Raw genomic sequence first — 20,093 nt, 5'->3', positions numbered from 1 at the left:
CTGACCTCCTGTTACTTGCAAGATCAGGACTATCTTCAGCAAGTACCTCAAAGCTCTAGAAAGTTGCCACCAAAAATTCCTTCACAAAGTCCTCCGGATCTATTGGAATGATAAATGAACCAATGCCAGCCAACCCAACATTGACACCATAATTACTTCCAGTTTGGCCCTGTTCGGCTGGCCATGTCTTTCTCATGCTTGACAACCCACTCACAAAGCAGACACTATATGCCTAAGCCCAGCAAAAACAATGAAATGAGCTCCCTTCCTCCTGCCCACCTGCGGCAAAGTGTGTAGTTACGACTTTGGCTTCGTGAGGCACCTCAGACCCCACAGAACTAGCGTGGAAACACGTCATTCTTCATTTGAAGGGAGCACCTGAGTAAAGTAAGACGTTAGTCTAAGACTGAGTCACAACTGCAGTTGATTTTACTTCAAATCCAACGTTATTCCCAAGGCTCCTACTTTGCTGAGAAGTCCGATTTCAGCAAAATCACAACTAATGTCTTTTACCTTGGTGAAATGAGATTTTATTGTTAAAAATCTCCAGAAGTGTCTACCAATGTCACACAGATATGGCAAAAACAAACAAATCTTCAAAGAGCAGTTGTTACTTCAGAAGAGTAGACTGTAATTGAAATGCGGAATGAAGAACAGTTACTGAAAAACTTCAACAAATACATGGAATTCAATTTATAATCCTATTTGTGTCCATAAATTGCTAAGTGCTCCTTTTTAACTGCATCCACCTCAAGGGGGATTTATTAGAAGACATTAGTGTAAGAAAATAACTGGAGATGCTGGTACAAATCAAAGGTATTTATTCACAAAATGCTGGAGTCACTCAGCAGGTCGGGCAGCATCTCAGGAGAGAAGGAATGGGTTAGTTCACCTTAGCTCTCAAATCCACATCTAAATGTTATGTCTTCCTCCGTTTCACTGTTCCCTAAATCTGGCTGGTGCTATTACTGAAACAATCAGGCATAGCCTTGCTTATCAGTGGTTTGATAACAAATACAGTCTCAGTGAGCTGAATCACATTAACATTTGCACACTGTGTAACGTTGCAAATTCACCATGCATTATTGCAGAAGAGGACACAAAGTGCTGGAGTAACTCAGCGAGTCGGGCAGCATCCTAGAGAAGGGAAAAAAATTGCAGATGCTGGTATAAATCGAAGGTAGACACAAAATGCTGGAGTAACTCGGCGGGTCAGGCAGCATCCGAGAGAACATGGATAAGTACCGTATTGGGTTGAGTCTGAAGACGGATCCCAACCCAAAATATCACCTATTCATTTTCTCCAGAGATGCTGCCCGAACTGTTGAGTTACTCCAGCACATTATGTATATTGTGTATTAAGCAGCATCTGCAGTCTGTTTCTACATTTATGCATTATTGTGGGCTGTGTCAGACTCGAGATATCACTAAACAAGTGATCTCACCAAAGGATCAGAATGAATCTGGAAATCTTTGCAGATTTTGTCTCAGCTGCTCTATAGTGTAAGATGACAAATGGATAAGAACACAACATCCTCAAGAGAAGTCATCAACTACTTTCAAACTTCCCTTGCCTTCCCAATAAGGTGTTTTAGAAACGTCCCAGGGATATGTTCCTTCATTAGTTGAGCCATAGATTGCAGGAGTGGGAGGTTCTGCTGAAACTAGCTACACTAATTGGGTCACAGTGGGAGTAAAGTGCACAGTTCCAAGTCACCACATCACAAGAAAGTGGTGCAGAGGAGATTCATGAGATTGTTGCCAAACTAGAAACATTTAACTATGCGGAAGTTTTAGATAAGCTAGGGCTGCTTTCTTTGGAACAGAGCAGGTGGAAAGGGTACATAATCGAGGCGTATAAAACCATGTGGAAACATTTTGGGTGAATAGGCAGGACCTAATCCCTATAGTAGAGAGATCAAAAACAATGGGGGATGGATAGACGTGATTGATAAAAGGGCTGGAAGGTCAGGAAGTCACTGCATGAGAGGATGATGGCGGCAGGAACACTCATATAGTACAAGACTATAGGAGCAGGAGTTGGCCCCCAGGCCCGTTCTGGAACGAGACTGTGGCTGATCAGTGCTGGCCAGGGCCAGCTCCTTCCCCCATAACCCATAATTCATTGATCTCCCAAATATTTATCCATCTCCACCTCAAACATATCGACCCCGACCACCCTCGGGAGCAGAGAATACCGAAGATCCTCCAGAGATGGGCGAGTCCTTGAAGAGCCAGGAGCTGCAGGGTCAAGGGCCTGGTTTGAGCTTGGTCTGGATTGGCAAAGACACAATGGCCGTCCACTGTGCTGCAGATATTCTGGTTCAGTAACTTCCAAGATGTGCTGCTGGAATTGTTATTATAAATGCTCTCACTGCCTTCTTAGTCAACCGTCAATCTGGATTCAGTTAGTACCACTGGCGCCTGAATTAGAGGAATGTGGACTCATGTGTGAGCACAAGGTGCTGTCTGGATTCCCAATGCTACCTTCAGGGACCTCTCCCCCGCTTACGGGAAGTCAAATGCTCCAGGCTATTACTGTAAACTAGTCTCTAACAAACCAAATGGGGAATTCAGGAGAACTTTGCCCAAAGGACTGTCACTGTTTGAAACGTGATTTCATAAGGCACACTTGAGGTCAATCAGATGGATGCACTTAGAAACATAGAAAATAGGTGCAGGAGGAGGCCATTGGCCCTTCTAGCCAGCACCGCCATTCATTGTGATCATGGCTGATCATTCACAATCAGTAACCCATGCCTGCCTTCTCCCCATACCCCTTGATCCTGCTAGCCCCTAGAGCTCTTGAAAGCGAGAATCGGATGAAAGACAGAAAAACAAACAGCATGGAAACAGGCCCTTTGGCCCAACTTTCCCATGCCGACCAAGATGCTCCATCTGTACTAGTCACTCCTGCCTGTGTTGGCCCATATCCCTCTAAACCTGTCCTATCCATGTACTTGTCTAAATGTTTCTTAAACGATGCCAGAAAGCTGTGTGTGAAGCATCAACATTCCTGAGGACCAGCTGGAATGAAAAACCTGAATGTGTGCCATTTTTTATGCATTTGGAAATGCATGCTCAATGGGTCAAATAGCAAAGAATGTTGTGCTTTCCTTTCATGCAGTCAAATCTGCCCTCCCCTGTGGCCCATACAATTAATTGCAGTAGATGGGCTGAGGACAGCGGAGGGTTACGGGTGGCATGGGCACTTGTGATCTCACTTAAATCAAAACTACAGCAAAATAGCTAATTGATCATTTGAAGAAAAAAACTAATTGCTGGAGGAACTCAACAGATCAGGGAACATGTGGAGGGAAATGGATTTGGGGCTGAGCAGATGGGTCCTGTCCCAAAATATTGTCTTTCCATTTACTTCCACAGATGCTGCCTCACTCACGGAGTTCTTCCAGCAATTTATTTTTTGCTCAAGACTCCGTCTTCTGCACTCTCTTTGAGTTTTACTGATTATTTGTTCTTTAGGTTTAAGATGATAATGAGAATTAGAATGAATTCCATTATTGACAGAGTCAAGTCCACAAACCTGACCCCATTTTAATAGATTTACTTAATGTTTATTTAGATATTGTCATGAAAGTAGAGAACAAAGTACATTTAGTTGGTTTACTTAAATAATATAGCTGTTAATATTTTAAACTTTGCCTCTCATTCCTTGTTGGGTTTTGATTACAGTGAACATCACATTCTGCACAAGTAGGAGAAATATGTAACAGAATACAGAATATAGAATACAGAGCTTTATTTGTCATTCTTCGATTAACATTTTCCGATTGATTATATTCAACATTCTATGTAAAAGAAGCTCTCATACAGAATTGTGTAGCTGGTTAAAGACAAACTCAGGTTGGGGAAAGGGAACTGATACCTTTCTGTTCGAATGAATCATGGTGGATCATAAGGTATGTTAGCCCATTATGTGAACAAGTAAACTTCATTTTTGATTGAGGCAGTCAGGATACTGGCTGGACTTTTTCTTTGGTTTTGGGTCTTCACAAATAGGTGGAGGCATTTGAAACAAGGTGCCGTGAGGGGTACCTGGGTCCCCAGTGACAATCATCCAATGGTTCAGGTCTTCTTCAGCCCGATGGGGATCAAAGAAGGTGTGAGTGGTAACTTCATGCTCTTGGCCAAACATTGTCCTGCAAAACGCAGAAAATACTGCTGGTGAATGTCGGTTTGATTAGTTAATATTTTATTGTACGAGCTTAAGAGTCTTGATGGAAGTAAAGTTTATCCTCACTGGACTAGACTCACATGGCTCCACCATTCATTTAAATGGATGGACAAGATGGGCCATTATGACAGATTTTGTGGTAGTTTCTGATGTATCAATGCTGAGGATGAAGGGGGACCTCATTGAAACTTACCGAGTAATGGAAGGCCTAGATAATGTGGAGAGGATGTTTCCATTAGTGGGAGAATCTAGGACTAGAAACCGCAGCCTTAGAATAAAAGAATGTACCTTTACAAAGGAGATGTGGAGGAATTTCTTTAGTCAGAAGGTAGTGAATCTGTGAAATTCATTGCCACAGCAGTGGAGGCCAAGTCTTTGGGTATTTTTAAGACAGAGATTGACAGATTCTTAATTAGTACGGGTGTCAAGGGTAATGGAGAGAAGACAGGAGATTGGTGTTGAGAGGGAAAGATAGATCAGCCATGATTGAATGACAGAATAGACTCGATGGGCCGAATGGCCTAACTCTGCTCCTATGACTTATGAACTTATGAACAATGTTCCATGTTCAAGGTGACAATCTTTCTGGACTTTGCATGTAGCACACTTCAATCCGTCTAGATAATTATTGGTAGCAGATAATGTGGTATGGAATGGCACGGGCCTCAAGGGATAAACGTTGCCTATATTCCTTCCAACACTTCCAGTGGATATCTTTTAGGCAGAGATAGATGGATTCTTGATTGGTACAGGTGTCAGAGGTTATGGGGAGAAGGCAGGAGAATGGGGTTAGAAGGGAGAGATAGATCAGCCATGATTGAATGGCGGAGCAGACTTGATGGGCCGAATGGCCTAATTCTACTCCTATCACTTATGACCTTATGGTCTTAATATAAAATTTTTAATAATGTGAAACTCTGAAAACTAGTACTCATTTGCTGTACTTTGTTAAGCAATACTTACCAAAAGGAATGCTGTTGAAGAACTGCTAAAGCCTGATTCGTGCGGGCATGGTTGATAAGCACTTTTACGTTAGCCTGGAAAATCAGAAGTTAAAACATCACATGATACCAACGCCACCGGAAAAGCAAACAATGCATCTTATTGATATCTAGACGGATGGGATTTAAAGGCACAAACGTTATACAATTTGACCCGGATTTGTATCGGCCAATAGTGAAGAACTGTGCAGTATGAAGAGATATGAGCGCATTGTAAAATATCCAGAGAAGATTGGCAAAATAGCTATTCGTATCGAAAAACATGGTTTAATTCTCAAGGAATCATTGAAGAATGCCCAGATAGATGTCTTTAAAACCGTTTAACATAAAGAGGGACTGCGAATGTTTCCTCTCAAGAGGATGAGGCTGCATTTGGTTTTGAGAGGTGTAGTGATGAGAAAGATTTAAATAATTGTTACAAAGTCAATATTATCTATAAAAATAAAAACAAAACCAAAGCAAATAATTTAAAACTTTTGTGAGTAGTTTAAAGGCATGAATATACAGCAAAATAATGACAGATAAAGAGAACATTTTTCTAAAATTACTTTTGAAATGAAACCAGCAGCCCAACTTCTCCCCTCTCCCATCGGGCAAAAGGTGCAGAAATGTGAAAATGCACACCTCCAGATTCAGGGACAGTTTCTTCCCAGCTGTTATCAGGCAACTCTACCATCCTACCTCAACCAGAGAGCAGTGCTGAACTACCTCATTGGGGACCCTTGGACTATCCTTGATCAGACTTTGCTAGCTTTACCTTGCATCTATCCATGCACTGTAAATAGTTTGATTGTAATAATATATTCTCTTTCCGCTGACTGGTTAGCAAGCAACAAAAGCTTTTCACTGTACCTTGCTACACATGACACTAAACTAAACTGAACTCAACTCAACTCAAATGAGTAGGGCCACACTAGGTGTAGTGGTTTTCAGTGGCATAAAGCAGAGCTGTTGTTAACATCCAACCGTGGTCTCTGAGAACAGAGAAGGTTTGTGGAGTCTTGTGATCTACTCTGCCTTCTAGTTATTATGCTCTTATTAGATCTGGATTCCTTGGACTAGGATTCAGATTGTGCTAAATTTATTAAAGCTCTCCACAGGAACCAAGGAAAATTACTTAATTGGAAAATCACTCGACTCACATGAAGTTAAGCTACACATAAAATCACAAAATCAATGAAATCTTGCAACTTTTTTCCTAAGAACCATGTGAAGTCTCAAATGTGCACCAAGGCATACTGAGCAATCTATCAAACCCAAACATTATAATTTTACGTCTTATATTGCAGTTCTCATGTTCAATTAACTGCATTTTTTAGACAGAATACTTTAAATCCATTAAAGATTAATTTAAAAAATGTGTCCTTGGCATCCTCATTATGCCTGTCAAAGTTCCTTGGCGCGTGGCACAGTGGCACAATGGTAGAGTTGCTGCCATGCAGCGCCAGAGACCCGGGTTCGATCCTGACCATGGGTGCTGTCCGTACGGAGTTTGTACGTTCCCCCCATGACAACGTGGGTTTTTTCCGAGTGCTCCGGTTTCCACCCACACATCAGATGTACAGGTTTGTAGGTTAATTGGCTTCTGTTAATTGTCTCTTGTGTCTGGGATAGAACTAGTGTACGGGTGTTCGCTGGTTGGTGCAGACTCAGCAGGCTGAAGGGCCTGTTTCCACACTGTATCTCTAAACTAGACTAATATTTGGCCAGCAGAGATCCTTGATGCCATGGGACGATTGAAGAATACATTGAAGCCGCAGACATTGCAAAAGAAAGGAAATTACTCAATTTTTGGAAATCAACAATAAACACTAATATTTTATCAAAGATCAATGTGTTTCTTCTGTAGCACTGAAAGCTTTGCACTAGATCTATATAAGGTTCAGCAGAATGATGAGATAGATTATATATTTGCTAAATTATTATTAAATGTTATGTTTCCTACAACATCGGAGAAGGCCATTCAGTCCATTGAGTCAATGCTGACTCTGTGAGCAAATCCATCAATCTAATTTCCCCAAAGATAGACACAACAAGCTGAAGTAACTCAGCGGGTCAAGCAGCTTGTCTGGAGAGAAGGACACAACAAGCTGGAATAATTCAGCGGGCCAGGTAGCATATCTACTGTAGATAGAAGGAATGGGTGATGTTTCGGGTTGAGACCCTGCTTCAGACTTTGTGTCTATCTTCGGTTTAAACCAGCATCTGCAGTTCCTTCCCACACTATCTCATTTCCCCATTAATTTTCCCTCCAGACTATTTTCTCTCATGTACTCATCAACTGATTCTCCCTATTGCATGCCTACATCTTGGATAATTTGCAGCAGCCAATTACCTATCAACCAGCATGTCTTCATGAAGTAGGAAGAAACCAGAGCAAACATAAACCATCACAGAAGCTGTGCTAACAGTATCCTACCCAGCTGTGAAATAACACAACTCATCAGGCTAACCTACAGAACGGCTAACATGGGAAACTTCTACACATTTAATCTAAAGTTTAAACGGTGAACACTTTTACTCTTTATTACTAAGTTAAGCTGAAAGAATGATTTTCAATGACAAAATGTCCATACTTGCACTGGGTACCCATCATACTCAAGTCGCATCTGTGGGTCCAGGTACAAGAGCTGCCAGCAACTCAGGAAGGAGAGCTGATCTAACAAATTCACTAGTTGCATCCGAGACTTCTTGGCATATTTTACAAATAATTGCATGTCACTTGTCAGATATAGCTGGAAGAGAAGAACCATTTGTAATTCAGTGCAATGATCATGAGAACACATCACAAAACAATCTCAATTGTTTCCCTCAACTTTTCTTCCAAATATCTAATTGCTTGATTACAAAATAACATGTTATATTTTTGGACCCATCAGAAAGTACATTGTTACCTGTCCTGTGAGCCCTTCCAATGTTCTGAGGGCAAAGTTCTGTCCATATCGAAGAGGATCACCAGTGCAACTACTATCAATACTGATAGAAATAAAAGTTAGGAAGTAAGTGAAACAAACAATGTACAAAGTTATCATTAAATCAATAAAAACGAATGTTGCAATTCATTTGATCAATTAGCTTTGGGTTTTAAGTTAAAGCTACGCTGCACAGTGGGAGAGTTGCTGCTTTACAGCGCCAGAGACAAAGGTTCGATTCTGATTACGGGTGCTGTCTGTACAGAGCTAGCACGTTCTGCCTGTGACGGCGTGGGTTTCCTCTAGGTACTCCGGTTTCCTCAAACATTCCAAAGAAATGCAGGTTTGCAGACTGTGCAAGTCTGACATGTCTGTCCTGGGCTTCCCCCACTGTCAGTGAGGCCACACACAAATTGAACAAACAGCACCTCATTTTTCACTTGGACAGTTTACAACCCAGTGGTATGAACATTGATTTCTCTAATTTCAAGTAATCCTTGCATTCCCTCTCTCCCCTACCCAAGTCATCCTGCTAGTTCCACTGTTTGCATCCCCGTATCCCTTTATTATCACCTCAAGAAAATGTTTGGATTCAGTTGGCTTTCTTTTACACCAGGTTAGCAATTAGTTTCGCCAGTAGAATGCAACTGGCCTTCGTCTGTTGAATGGTCACGGATGATAATATGCTGTAGAACAATATCAACTTATGTTGACCTCTTCCGCGTTTATATAGCCATAGTCATTATTTTAACTGCGTCTTTTCAAATGGAAATGTGCTCATTACTTTATACTTTTAATAAAATTATACTGCTAAATCTTGCCTGTGCTTTGTAGCTCGAATGTAAATGCATCACCAGTAGTTTCAGTCTTCCTTTGATCTTAGATTGTTTTTGTTCAAAATGATAAAGGCAAATTATATATGCAATAATTATATATTGCAAATTAATATTGCAAATTATACAAGAAAAATGCACAATTTTAATGGTAAAGGAGACCACGTTGCATCATTTTGGTTATAATTAATTTAAATTAAATAATTTTTAATTAAAATGCAGACAATAGCAACACTAGTAGTTCTGACAAATGGTTTTCAACCAAAGATATTAACTCTATTTCTCTTCCCAAAGAGGCCTAACCTGCTGAGTATCTCCAGCACTTTCTGTGCTTTTTGAGATTTCCAGCATCTAGTTGTTTTTTCACTATGTATTAATGTACAGAAAAAGTTATATTTTAAAAAATGGCTATGAATGCAGAAGGAATGTTATTAACACAAAATTAACAGAATGGTGTTAAAAACTAGACTTACCTTGTAATAATAAAGGTATTTCGCATGCAAGGGGTTAGGTTTGCACTGCCACATATATCACATGGAGAATCAACTTGTTTGCTAGTCATAAATCTGCTTTGATCAATGTTCATTGTCAGTGCCATGGGGGAGCGAAGAGGATGGATGATGCTGGGATGATTCTGGTCACTGCCCGGATTTATAAGTAACACTGAGTCCCCAAAATGAATATACCCATCAGCACTCTTGGCCAGCTCAGTCTATGTAAGTCAGAAAAGCAACTATTGGTTAATGCAAGCAATGTTTTCCAGTGTGAAATAAAGCTTAAATAACAACCGTCAGGAATTTATTACATGAAATATAGAAATACAGAAAATAGAAGGAAGAGTAGGCCACTCGGCCCCTTCCACCTGCTCCACCCTTCAACACATTCATGGCGGGTCACAGCACCCTCCCTACACTCATTAATCTCTTTGGCACAAGGGCTATGTCTACTGACTTCTTGGATACATTTAATGATGACATCCACTGCCTTTTGTGATACAGAATTCCACAGATTCACCTCCGAAGTTTAATCCAAACAAATGTGAATGGAGTTTAAATGCAAGCAAGTGTGAGATGTTGCACTTTGGACGGTCAAATATAAGGGGAAAATATGCAGTTAATGGAAAGACCCTTAACAGCATTAATGTACAGAATGATCTTAGGGTCCAAGTCCATAATTCCCTGAGAGTGGTGACATATGTAGACAAAGTGGGAAAGAACACGTATGGTACGCTTGCCTTCATCGGTGAGGGCATTGAGCAGAAGGATCAGGAATTTATGTTGTGCAAGGAGAGATTGGATTGGTGAGGCCCCTGACAAGCCTGCACTTGTCTTTCTTAGACCACCTGGCTGCTCACTAAGCTATCTGCCCCAAAGATTTGCCAATAGTTCCGGGAATGATCCCAGCCATTACTCTTTAAGGACAGTGGCACATGACTAGGCCATGTTAAGTAGATGGGGAGCAAGAAAGCTTTGTGGAGACTGCGGTTAAAGAACCAAGCTGAGATTTCACTACCTCTGCAGATTTGTCAAGCCTGTACGGCCACCAATCCCAGGCCTTGGGCCAGAGACGAAAGGTATAATATATCTTTAGGATAACCGATGGCTGTAATTCCAACCAACCTCATCGGCCAAGTACCCAGGCTCTCACTAGGGTCTCTTCTACATCCCGCAGCTCCGCTCTTGCTCCCCCTCCCCTCACTCATAACAAGGACAGAATCCCCCTCGTTCTCATCTTCCACCCCACCAGCCAGCGTATCCAACAAATCATCCGCCAACATTTCCGTCACCTACAACGGGACCCCACCACTGGCCACATCTTCCCATCCCCTCCCCTTTCTGCATTCCGCAAAGACCGTTCCCTCCGTAACTCCCTAGTCCACTCGTTCCTTCCTACCCCAACCACCCAATCCCCGGGCACTTTCCCCTGCAACCGCACGAGATGCAACACCTGTCCCTTTACCTCCCCCCTCAACTCCATCCAAGGACCCAAACAGTCTTTCCAGGTGAGACAGAGGTTCACCTGCACCTCCTCCAACCTCATCTATTGCATCCGCTGCTCCAGATGTCAACTCATTTACATCGGCGAAACCAAACGCAAGCTCGGCGATCGCTTCGCTCAACACCTGCGCTCGGTCCGCGTTGGCCAATCTGATCTCCCAGTGGCCGAGCACTTCAACTTCCCCTCCCATTCCCAGTCTGACCTTTGTGTCATGGGCCTCCTCCAGTGCCATAGTGAGGCCCACCGGAAATTGGAGGAACAGCACCTCATATTTCGCCTGGGCAGCTTGCAGCCCAGCGGTATGAACATCGACTTCTCCAACTTTAGATAGTTCCTCTGTCCCTCTCTTCCCCTCCTCCTTCCCAGATCTCCCTCTATCTTCCTGTCTCCACCTATATCCTTCCTTTGTCCCGCCCCCCTGACATCAGTCTGAAGAAGGGTCTCGACCCGAAACGTCGCCCATTCCTTCTCTCCCAAGATGCTGCCTGACCTGCTGAGTTACTCCAGCATTTTGTGAATAAATACCTAAATCTGTCTCAATATATCTGTATGTCCAGCTAAAATAAGAGGTTTGGATTGTAAATTGCATAAAAATTGCACATCATTGGATTAACTAGTGACTATAAAGTGGAACATTGCACACTGCAGATCGATGCATTAAAGACATGATGATTCTCACATAAATTTGGGTTTGACCATGGTGACAAGGCTTGCCAGCTATATTAATGTTGAATATTCCCTGTGGAATAATTAGACCTTGAAGTTGATTGCAGCCTCTGAATTTATGATTTATTGAGCTTATTCAATTCATTTTCTGAGGTGGTTGGTGGTAAACGGCAGTATTGATTATAGAGAATATTGCAATACTGCAGAGAGGGCATCCTGTAAAGGTCAAAGACGGAATCTTTCATTACAGAGTTGACACAGAAGGTGCAATCACACCACTGCCACTGTTCCAACAACAGCTAACTAGTGGCAAGAATATTGAAGAGCAAATGCATAGAAAATTACAGAGCAAAGCAAACGCACTGACCTCTGATAATGGGAAGGATGTAGAAAGGAACTGCAGATGCTGGTTTAAACCAAAGATAGACACAAAATGCTGGAGTAACTCAGCGGGACAGGCAGCATCAACAGCAGCGATGCTGATAATGAGAAGTCTGATATGGGATGCTCATTGAAATAGAACAAAAAGTGGAAAGTTTACATCAAGTTAGCATTTCCTATATTGGCAAACATCACTTCCATCTATCCCAAACATTACCCATGATATCCCAGAAATAGGAACAAAGATTGATGGATGTTCAACAATGTAAATTTCATTGGCGCTCAGAAACGAAGACACTCAGAACAGCCAAGGATGAACTGAGGGAAATGGACAGCGCCAAGCCAGAGGTGGAAGGCAAGTACTGCAGGTATAGGCAGGTAGAGGTACCAGGCAGGTAGGTACCAGGCAGGTAGGTACCAGGCAGGTAGGTACCAGGCAGGTAGGTACCAGGCAGGCAGGTAGGTACCAGGCAGGTAGGTACCAGGCAGGTAGGTACCAGGCAGGTAGGTACCAGGCAGGAGCCATAGGCATGAAGCTTCTCCGTTTCATAATCTATGCCAGCGGCTTGCAAATGTTGTTTCTCCAGTCAACATTAACTGGAGGGCATTTATGGGTATTTTCATTGCACAGAATTGTAACCTTTTCAAAAAAAGATCGTAAGCTAAATGGCTTATGATGCACTACTTTCTGCTATGAATGTAAGATGAAGGTGTTGTGAGGAAACACAAGTGCATAATTTTCTCCACTGTACGGGCAAAACAGCTCGTTTTAAACATTAGCATTGAGTCACGCCTCCCAACCTATAATGCCATGAAACGGCAAAATGTGACAATATGTTACGGCTCATTTTATCACCTCCACAGCAAATAGATTTGAACAGCTTATTTTAGTTAATTACACTGATTTAAAGCAGTCTTGTAGATACAAAGTAAAAATAAATCACCTTGTAATTGTTACAGTGACGAAGTAATGATTCTAAAACTACACTCAATAATGAATGAAAATAGCAGTTAAGATAAATATGGTAATACTTGAAACAGATTACTCACCTTATTCTGCAGATCATCTTTAAAAGATCCTAGTTTTTGCATCATAAGCTCGCCACGTTCCTTCCTGTGAATGAAGTCTTTAATGACATCCTGCAAGATATATTTTAAAGAAGCTTTTGTGTTCTGTCTTACTAGCCCTAAAAATAAATACAACTTCAAGTCATCAGAGACAATTTTTCAGGTCATGCCTGAACTTCCATCGTATTGATTGATATGTGGTGGAGTAGTTGTAACACTTGGCCATCACAACTTCCTCCAAGGCACCACATCAAGATGAGGAAATCATGTTGTCAGTGTAGCATCGATCACTGGAGATGATGAGATAGTTGGGAGTGGCAACAGTGGACCAAATATCTTTCCAACATGTGCTTTAATGGATTTTACAAATAGGTATCACTTCTTAGGAAGACGTCAGAATGAACTGCAACGTCGAGAATTTGAAGAGCTGAAAACATCCATCCAAATTTCTAATGCATCAATGAAAGAGTATTTATTGCGGGCTGTCTGAAGGGATACGCAGAAACCTTCAGGACAAGCCAAATCATTGCAGAGTGCAACACAGGTTTAATGACCTCACAAGGGTGGCCAAGGTAAGATATTACTAAGTTTCATGCAGATCCTGTAATTACTGTATAACAGTATAATGTTATGGTCAGCCATTCCTTGTAGACTATGCCAAAGTCAACGCCACTTGGAAAATGAATCAATAGCTTCATTCAGATCCTTATTTCTATCTCTTTTAAGAATACTCAAATTGACTAACTTTGGATGTCACTGTTGGTTTTCGTAGTCGATAATGCTTGAATTGCTTATTGGCATGGCAAGCATAACACCATGTGAGAGTACTTTTAAAGACATCCTAAAACCTGCAAAATTACTCTGTCCCTCTAAAGATAGCGATTACACCACAATTGGATGAAGTTTAATAACTAACACCCAACTGTTGCAACACGTAGTAATAATGCATCCCCACCATGGCCAATTTTAACCCATCATTCACATAAGCAAAGCAATTGATTATAAGCTGTTAAGATGACAGAATATTTGTTTTAATCAATAAAGCATCAAGACAAAGGTGGTCTGTTACAGGTTTTCATTAGTGGGTCAGTGGAGAGAGTTAGCAGCTTTACATTCCAGGTATCAACACCTCGGATGACTTGCCCTGGGCCCAGCACATCCCAGTACATGTCATCACACCTCGACTTTCTTTGTCATGTCCCCGAATACTCTAACAAACTTCTACAGAAGCACTGTAGAAAGTACACAAGTGCTTGTATCACGGCAGAATGGATCACCCCTTGCACTACCACAGTCTTGTTTTCTAAATGCGTTTCGCACCAGTCTTGCTTTTTGCAGTCTTTTTCTTATCACAGTCTTGCAGAATTTGTGTAATTGATGTATAATTTATGTTTCTGTGCGCTGTCTGAGTCTCTGTGCCAGTGATGCTGCTACAAGCAAGTTTAGTTTAGTTTAGAGATGGAAGTTTAGTTTAGTTTAACATAGAAACAGGCCCTTCGGCCCACCGAGTCCGCACCAACCAATCATCACCAGTACACTAGTTCTATCCTACATGCTAGGATTTACAGAAGCCAATTAACCTACAAACCTGCACGTCTTTGGAATGTGGGAGGAAACCGGAGCACCCGGAGAAAACCCACACAGTCACAGGGAGAACGTGCAAACCCCACACAGACAGCATAATAAGATGATATTCCAGGTACTTAATCAGCAGCAGAGTCCTCTGAAATTAACTTCTCCCCTCTTTTGTAGCTCAACACAGCTTGCTAGAGGGTTGCATATTTTATCAGCCAGGTGTTGATGTCATCCAGGATCACTGGAATGTACACAAGGATATGTGGAATGTGCCCTAACCTGTATCTTCCAAAGATAAACTCAAAATGCTGGAGTAACTCAGCGGGTCAGGCAGCATCTCTGGAGTGAAGGAATGGGTGACGTTCAGGGTCAAAACACTTCTTCATGACCCGAAAAGTCACCAATTCCCTCTCTCCAGATATGCAGCCTGAGTTACTCCAGCATTTTGTGTCTATCTTCAGAGTAAAGCCGTATCTGCAGTTCCTTTCTACACGTTTGTCGGTGGCTTCCAAGGCTGGGGCACGTGCACTGGCAATTACAGCGTTTTGATTCCATATGAGAGTGAGACAAAAGGTCATACAGGGGTCAGATACTGCCCAGGCACATTGAAGGAGGCATTAGTTGTAAGGGCAATCCAAGGCTTTCATCTGCTTTGACATATTTGTTTACAATATTAGTCTTGGTGATCACTTCCATCATATACTCCATACTGTCGATGTCTGTAGTCACTTCTACTGTTTCCACTATCAACCACTAACCCCTCCCAATTGTTTCCCAACTGACTTATCATATCATATCATATCATATATATACAGCCGGAAACAGGCCTTTTCGGCCCTCCAAGTCCGTGCCGCCCAGTGATCCCCGTACATTAACACTATCCTACACCCACTAGGGACAATTTTTTACATTTACCCAGCCAATTAACCTACATACCTGTACGTCTTTGCACCTCTACCCTTCTCTATTATCCAGACCCTTTGCTTCCAAGTAACAACATCCACCCACACCAGGATCAAGCATTTGTTTTAAAAATAATTTAAAAAGTCATCTCTCCTACAATCCTCAATCTTTATATAATGTCCTGATGTAAAAAGACAACCACTAGATGGGGTCTGTGTACTAAACATTGGATTCTAATTTAACTGTGCTGCACGAGGCAATTCAGATTTATAGACCAGCAAAACAGAAGATATTAAATGTATCTATCACAAGGAAACATATAAAGTGGTAAGATTTTTACAGGTAAGAACAACACCTATATAAAAAAAATAGACAGATTAAATATAAGCTTACTTGATAGAGTGGTGGAATTCTCTCCTTTACAGTGAACGGTCGAGATTGCAAGCAAATCAAAATAACTGCAATATTCAATAAACCGAGCTCTGGCCAACATAAACTGCAGCAATGTCCAGTAAAAGATTTCCACCCAGAGAGTACAAAGGACGAGCATCCTCTCTAACATTAAATTGGAGTGTCTGGTGGCAATTTGTGGGTCAGTTTAACAAGTTATTTACTGGGAAAAGAAACAGTCTTTGTCACAGTAAAGTCTGGGAATATGCTACAGCAATTATAGAAAAAAGTGTTTCATTTGCCATTGGCATCGAAAAGAAGCTCCCACAAAAATCTTCCAAAAGACTCACTCTGAGTGTATGGCCTGCTTTCATGGGATTCTTTGTGATGTCACAATTTTACAGCAACTTTTCTGTACGTTCAGTAAAACATCACAACTTGTACGCTTCAGGAAGTCATGCTCAGACGTTGATTATGTGCGTTACCCAAATTCAAAATATACAATGTATATCTTGGAAAGGTGACTATTGACTGAGGTTTTACATTCCACTAAGTGCTCTCTTGTTTCTGTAAACAAATATACTATTACAGGAATTCGATGAATTACACATTTACTATTGGGTGTGCCCCCTTTATACATTGCAGCTGGCATACAAACAACTGTTTTCCAAAAATGCCAAATGAAGAAATTAAGTATTTATTGTTACATCTAAAGTTTGTCCAATATGCTTTCAGTTAAGATTGAATTGAATTTAAAATGTCCCAGAGCTCAAGATAGACAATTAAGAACAGTAATCCTATTGATACAATGACAGTGCAAAAATACACTTTTGCATTAGTAAATAAAATATCCCTTTAATGCATGCTGTTTAACTCCCTGCCTGATATCTCCACCGTCTTGTTCAATAAGAAGATCATGCATTTCTTTATCACTAAGATCATCCTTTTAGACCCTCCACAATTGTCTCTTTCCATGTACAACAGGGTGAGGTGGGGGGTGATGAGGGTGAGAGGGAGGGGGGTGGGAAGGGTGAGTGTGAGGGGAAGGGTGAGAGGGGATGAGGAGGAGGGTGAGGGGGTGAGGGAGAGAGGGGGTGAGAAAGAGGGGGTGAAGGGGGGAATGGGTAGGGAGGAGAGAGGGCGAGGGTGAGGGGTGAGAGGGAGGGGGTGAGGGGTGAGAGGGGATGGGGTGAGAGAGAGGGGGTGAGGGGTGATGGGGGTGAGAGGGGATGGGGGTGAGAGGGGATGTGGGTGAGAGAGAGAGAGGATGGGTGGGGGGTGAGGGTGAGAGAGGGTGTTGGGAGGTGAGGGTGAGTGGGGGTGAGGAAGGAATGGGGAGGGGGTGGGGGAGAGGGGGTGAGGGTGAGTGGGGTTGAGGAGGGAATGGGGAGGGGAGAGAGGGGGAGGGGAGAGAGGGGGTGTTGGGGGGTGGGGGTGAGGGGATGGGGGTGGGGGTGGGGGGTTGGGGGTGAGGGTGGGGGTGAGTGAGGGGTGAGGGTGTTGGGGGGTGGATGGATAGGGGGGTGAGGGTGAGGGGATGGGGGTGGGGGGTTGGGGGTGAGGGGGGGTGAGTGAGGGGGTGAGGGTGTTGGGGGTGGGGGTGGATTGGTAGGAGGGTGAGGGGGGATGGGTAGGGGGTGAGGGTGTTGGGGGGTGGGGGTGAGGGTGAGAGAGGGTGTTGGGGGGTGAGGGTGAGAGGGGGTGAGGGTGTTGGAGGGTGAGCGGGGATGGGTAGGGGGGTGAGGGGGGATGGGTAGGGGGTGGGGGTGAGGGTGAGAGAGGGTGTTGGGGGTGAGGGTGTTGGGGGGTGAGGGTGTTGGGGGGTGAGGGTGAGGGGGGATGGGTAGGGGGGTGAGGGGATGGGGGTGAGAGGGGGTGTTGGGGGGTGAGGGTGAGAGGGGGTGAGGGTGTTGGAGGGTGAGGGGGGATGGGTAGGGGTGAGAGGGGATGGGGTGAGAGAGAGGGGGTGAGGGGTGATGGGGGTGAGAGGGGATGTGGGTGAGAGAGAGAGGATGGGTGGGGGGTGAGGGTGAGAGGGGGTGAGGGTGAGAGGGGGTGAGGGTGTTGGGGGTGAGGGTGTTGGAGGGTGAGGGGGGATGGGTAGGGGGTGAGGGGATGGGGGTGAGAGAGGGTGTTGGGGGGTGAGGGGATGGGGGTGAGAGAGGGTGTTGGGGGGTGAGGGGATGGGGGTGAGAGAGGGTGTTGGGGGGTGAGGGGATGGGGGTGAGAGAGGGTGTTGGGGGTGAGGGTGAGGGGGGTGAGGGGATGGGGGTGAGAGAGGGTGTTGGGGGGTGAGGGGATGGGGGTGAGAGAGGGTGTTGGGGGTGAGGGTGAGGGGGGTGAGGGGATGGGGGTGAGAGAGGGTGTTGGGGGTGAGGGTGAGGGGGGTGAGGGGATGGGGGTGAGAGAGGGTGTTGGGGGGTGAGGGGATGGGGGTGAGAGAGGGTGTTGGGGGGTGAGGGGATGGGGGTGAGAGAGGGTGTTGGGGGGTGAGGGGATGGGGGTGAGAGAGGGTGTTGGGGGTGAGGGGGGTGAGGGGATGGGGGTGAGAGAGGGTGTTGGGGGGTGAGGGGATGGGGGTGAGAGAGGGTGTTGGGGGTGAGGGTGAGGGGGGTGAGGGGGGTGAGGTGTGGGCATTCCGCTGTAGGGTGAGCCATGACCGATGTTATGTCTGTCCCTGGGCCGCCTCACCTGGTCCAAGGTGATCTCTTCGGACCAGTTGTGGAGCAGCACGGACGAGCTGTACGTCCTCTCGCCCATTGCGACCGAGTGAATGCAGGTCAGGCCGGGTCGGGGTCGGGCTGGGCCCGCGCGCCCCGTCGCCACGGCAACCGGACAAGGCGCCCTCTGCTCTGGGCGCCGCGCGCCGGGCGCTGCCATGGCGACGGGCCTAGCGCTGCAAGCCCCAGTGCAGGCCTCGGCCTCGGGCAGTGGGGCTCGGTGGGGTGGAGCGGCCCGACCGCCCGTCTGAACAAGGGTCTCCACACAAAAGGTCACCCATTCCTTCTCTCCAGAGACGCTGCCTGTCCCGCTGAGTTACTCCAGCACTCTGTGTCTGCGGTGTAAAGCAGCACCTGCAGTTCCTCTCTGAACACACAGTGATTGTTTTGCCTGCTATCCGGTCAAACCATGCATACATGCTCACCGTCACACCATGCATACATACATGCTCACCGTCACACCATGCATACATGCTCACCGTCACACCATGCATACATACATGCTCACCGTCACACCATGCATACATACATGCTCACCGTCACACCATGCATACATGCTCACCGTCACACCATGCATACATGCTCACCGTCACACCATGCATACATACATGCTCACCGTCACACCATGCATACATACATGCTCACCGTCACACCATGCATACATGCTCACCGTCACACCATGCATACATGCTCACCGTCACACCATGCATACATGCTCACCGTCACACCATGCATACATGCTCACCGTCACACCATGCATACATGCTCACCGTCACACCATGCATACATGCTCACCGTCACACCATGCATACATGCTCACCGTCACACCATGCATACATGCTCACCGTCACACCATGCACACTGTGGTGTTACAGCTGCACACAAAGTGCAGATATGAACTAGTATTGTTGTTTTCAACTTATTGATTTTTCTTCCCCATTTTATTGTACATTATCCATGTTTATTGCGTTGCGTTTACGGTCTCTTATGCTGCTGCAAGTAAGAATTTCATTGTTAAGAATGTAGAAACAAGGAACTACAGATGCCGGTTAATACCCAAAAGGTAAAAGTATCAATTAATTGAAGGACACAGAGTGCTGGAGTAACTCAGCGGGTCAGGCAGCATCTGTGGAGAACATGGATAGGTGACGTTTCACAGAGTGCTGGAGTAACTCAGCGGGTCAGGCAGCATTTCTGGAGAACATGGATAGGTGACGTTTTGGGTTGGGACGCTTCTTCAGACTGATTCTTGCTGGGAGAGGGGATTGGTAGGACAAAGGGTGGCAGGTATGAGGTGCACACTCCCTCTCTCGATGGTGTCCATCTTACCTGTCATGCTTTGTCCTGCCTCTCCCTCTTCCACCAGAACGTCATTGTTCCCTCCTTGGTACGAATGATAATTTAACACTCTTGACTCTTAAATGGGCCACAAAATGGTAGATTAGGGATTG

At 44.5% G+C, this 20,093-nt stretch overlaps 1 protein-coding gene across 1 annotated transcript; it reads right to left on the bottom strand.

The window, feature by feature from the left end:
• Nucleotides 1-718: 718 nt before the first annotated feature.
• cfap161 (cilia and flagella associated protein 161) lies at nt 719-19,038 on the bottom strand. The gene is made up of 7 exons (XM_078427389.1): nt 18,614-19,038; nt 13,037-13,126; nt 9,415-9,653; nt 8,091-8,172; nt 7,773-7,931; nt 5,159-5,232; nt 719-4,160 (listed from the first exon to the last, which is right to left on the bottom strand). The coding sequence occupies exons 1-7, from the start codon at nt 18,800-18,802 to the stop codon at nt 3,953-3,955; spliced, it is 1,041 nt and encodes a 346-aa protein (XP_078283515.1). The 5' UTR covers nt 18,803-19,038; the 3' UTR covers nt 719-3,952.
• Nucleotides 19,039-20,093: the final 1,055 nt, after the last annotated feature.

This window comes from Rhinoraja longicauda, chromosome 33 (genome assembly GCF_053455715.1).
Source record: "Rhinoraja longicauda isolate Sanriku21f chromosome 33, sRhiLon1.1, whole genome shotgun sequence".
NCBI lineage: Eukaryota > Metazoa > Chordata > Chondrichthyes > Rajiformes > Arhynchobatidae > Rhinoraja > Rhinoraja longicauda.
This window is presented reverse-complemented; position numbering and strand designations above follow the sequence as displayed.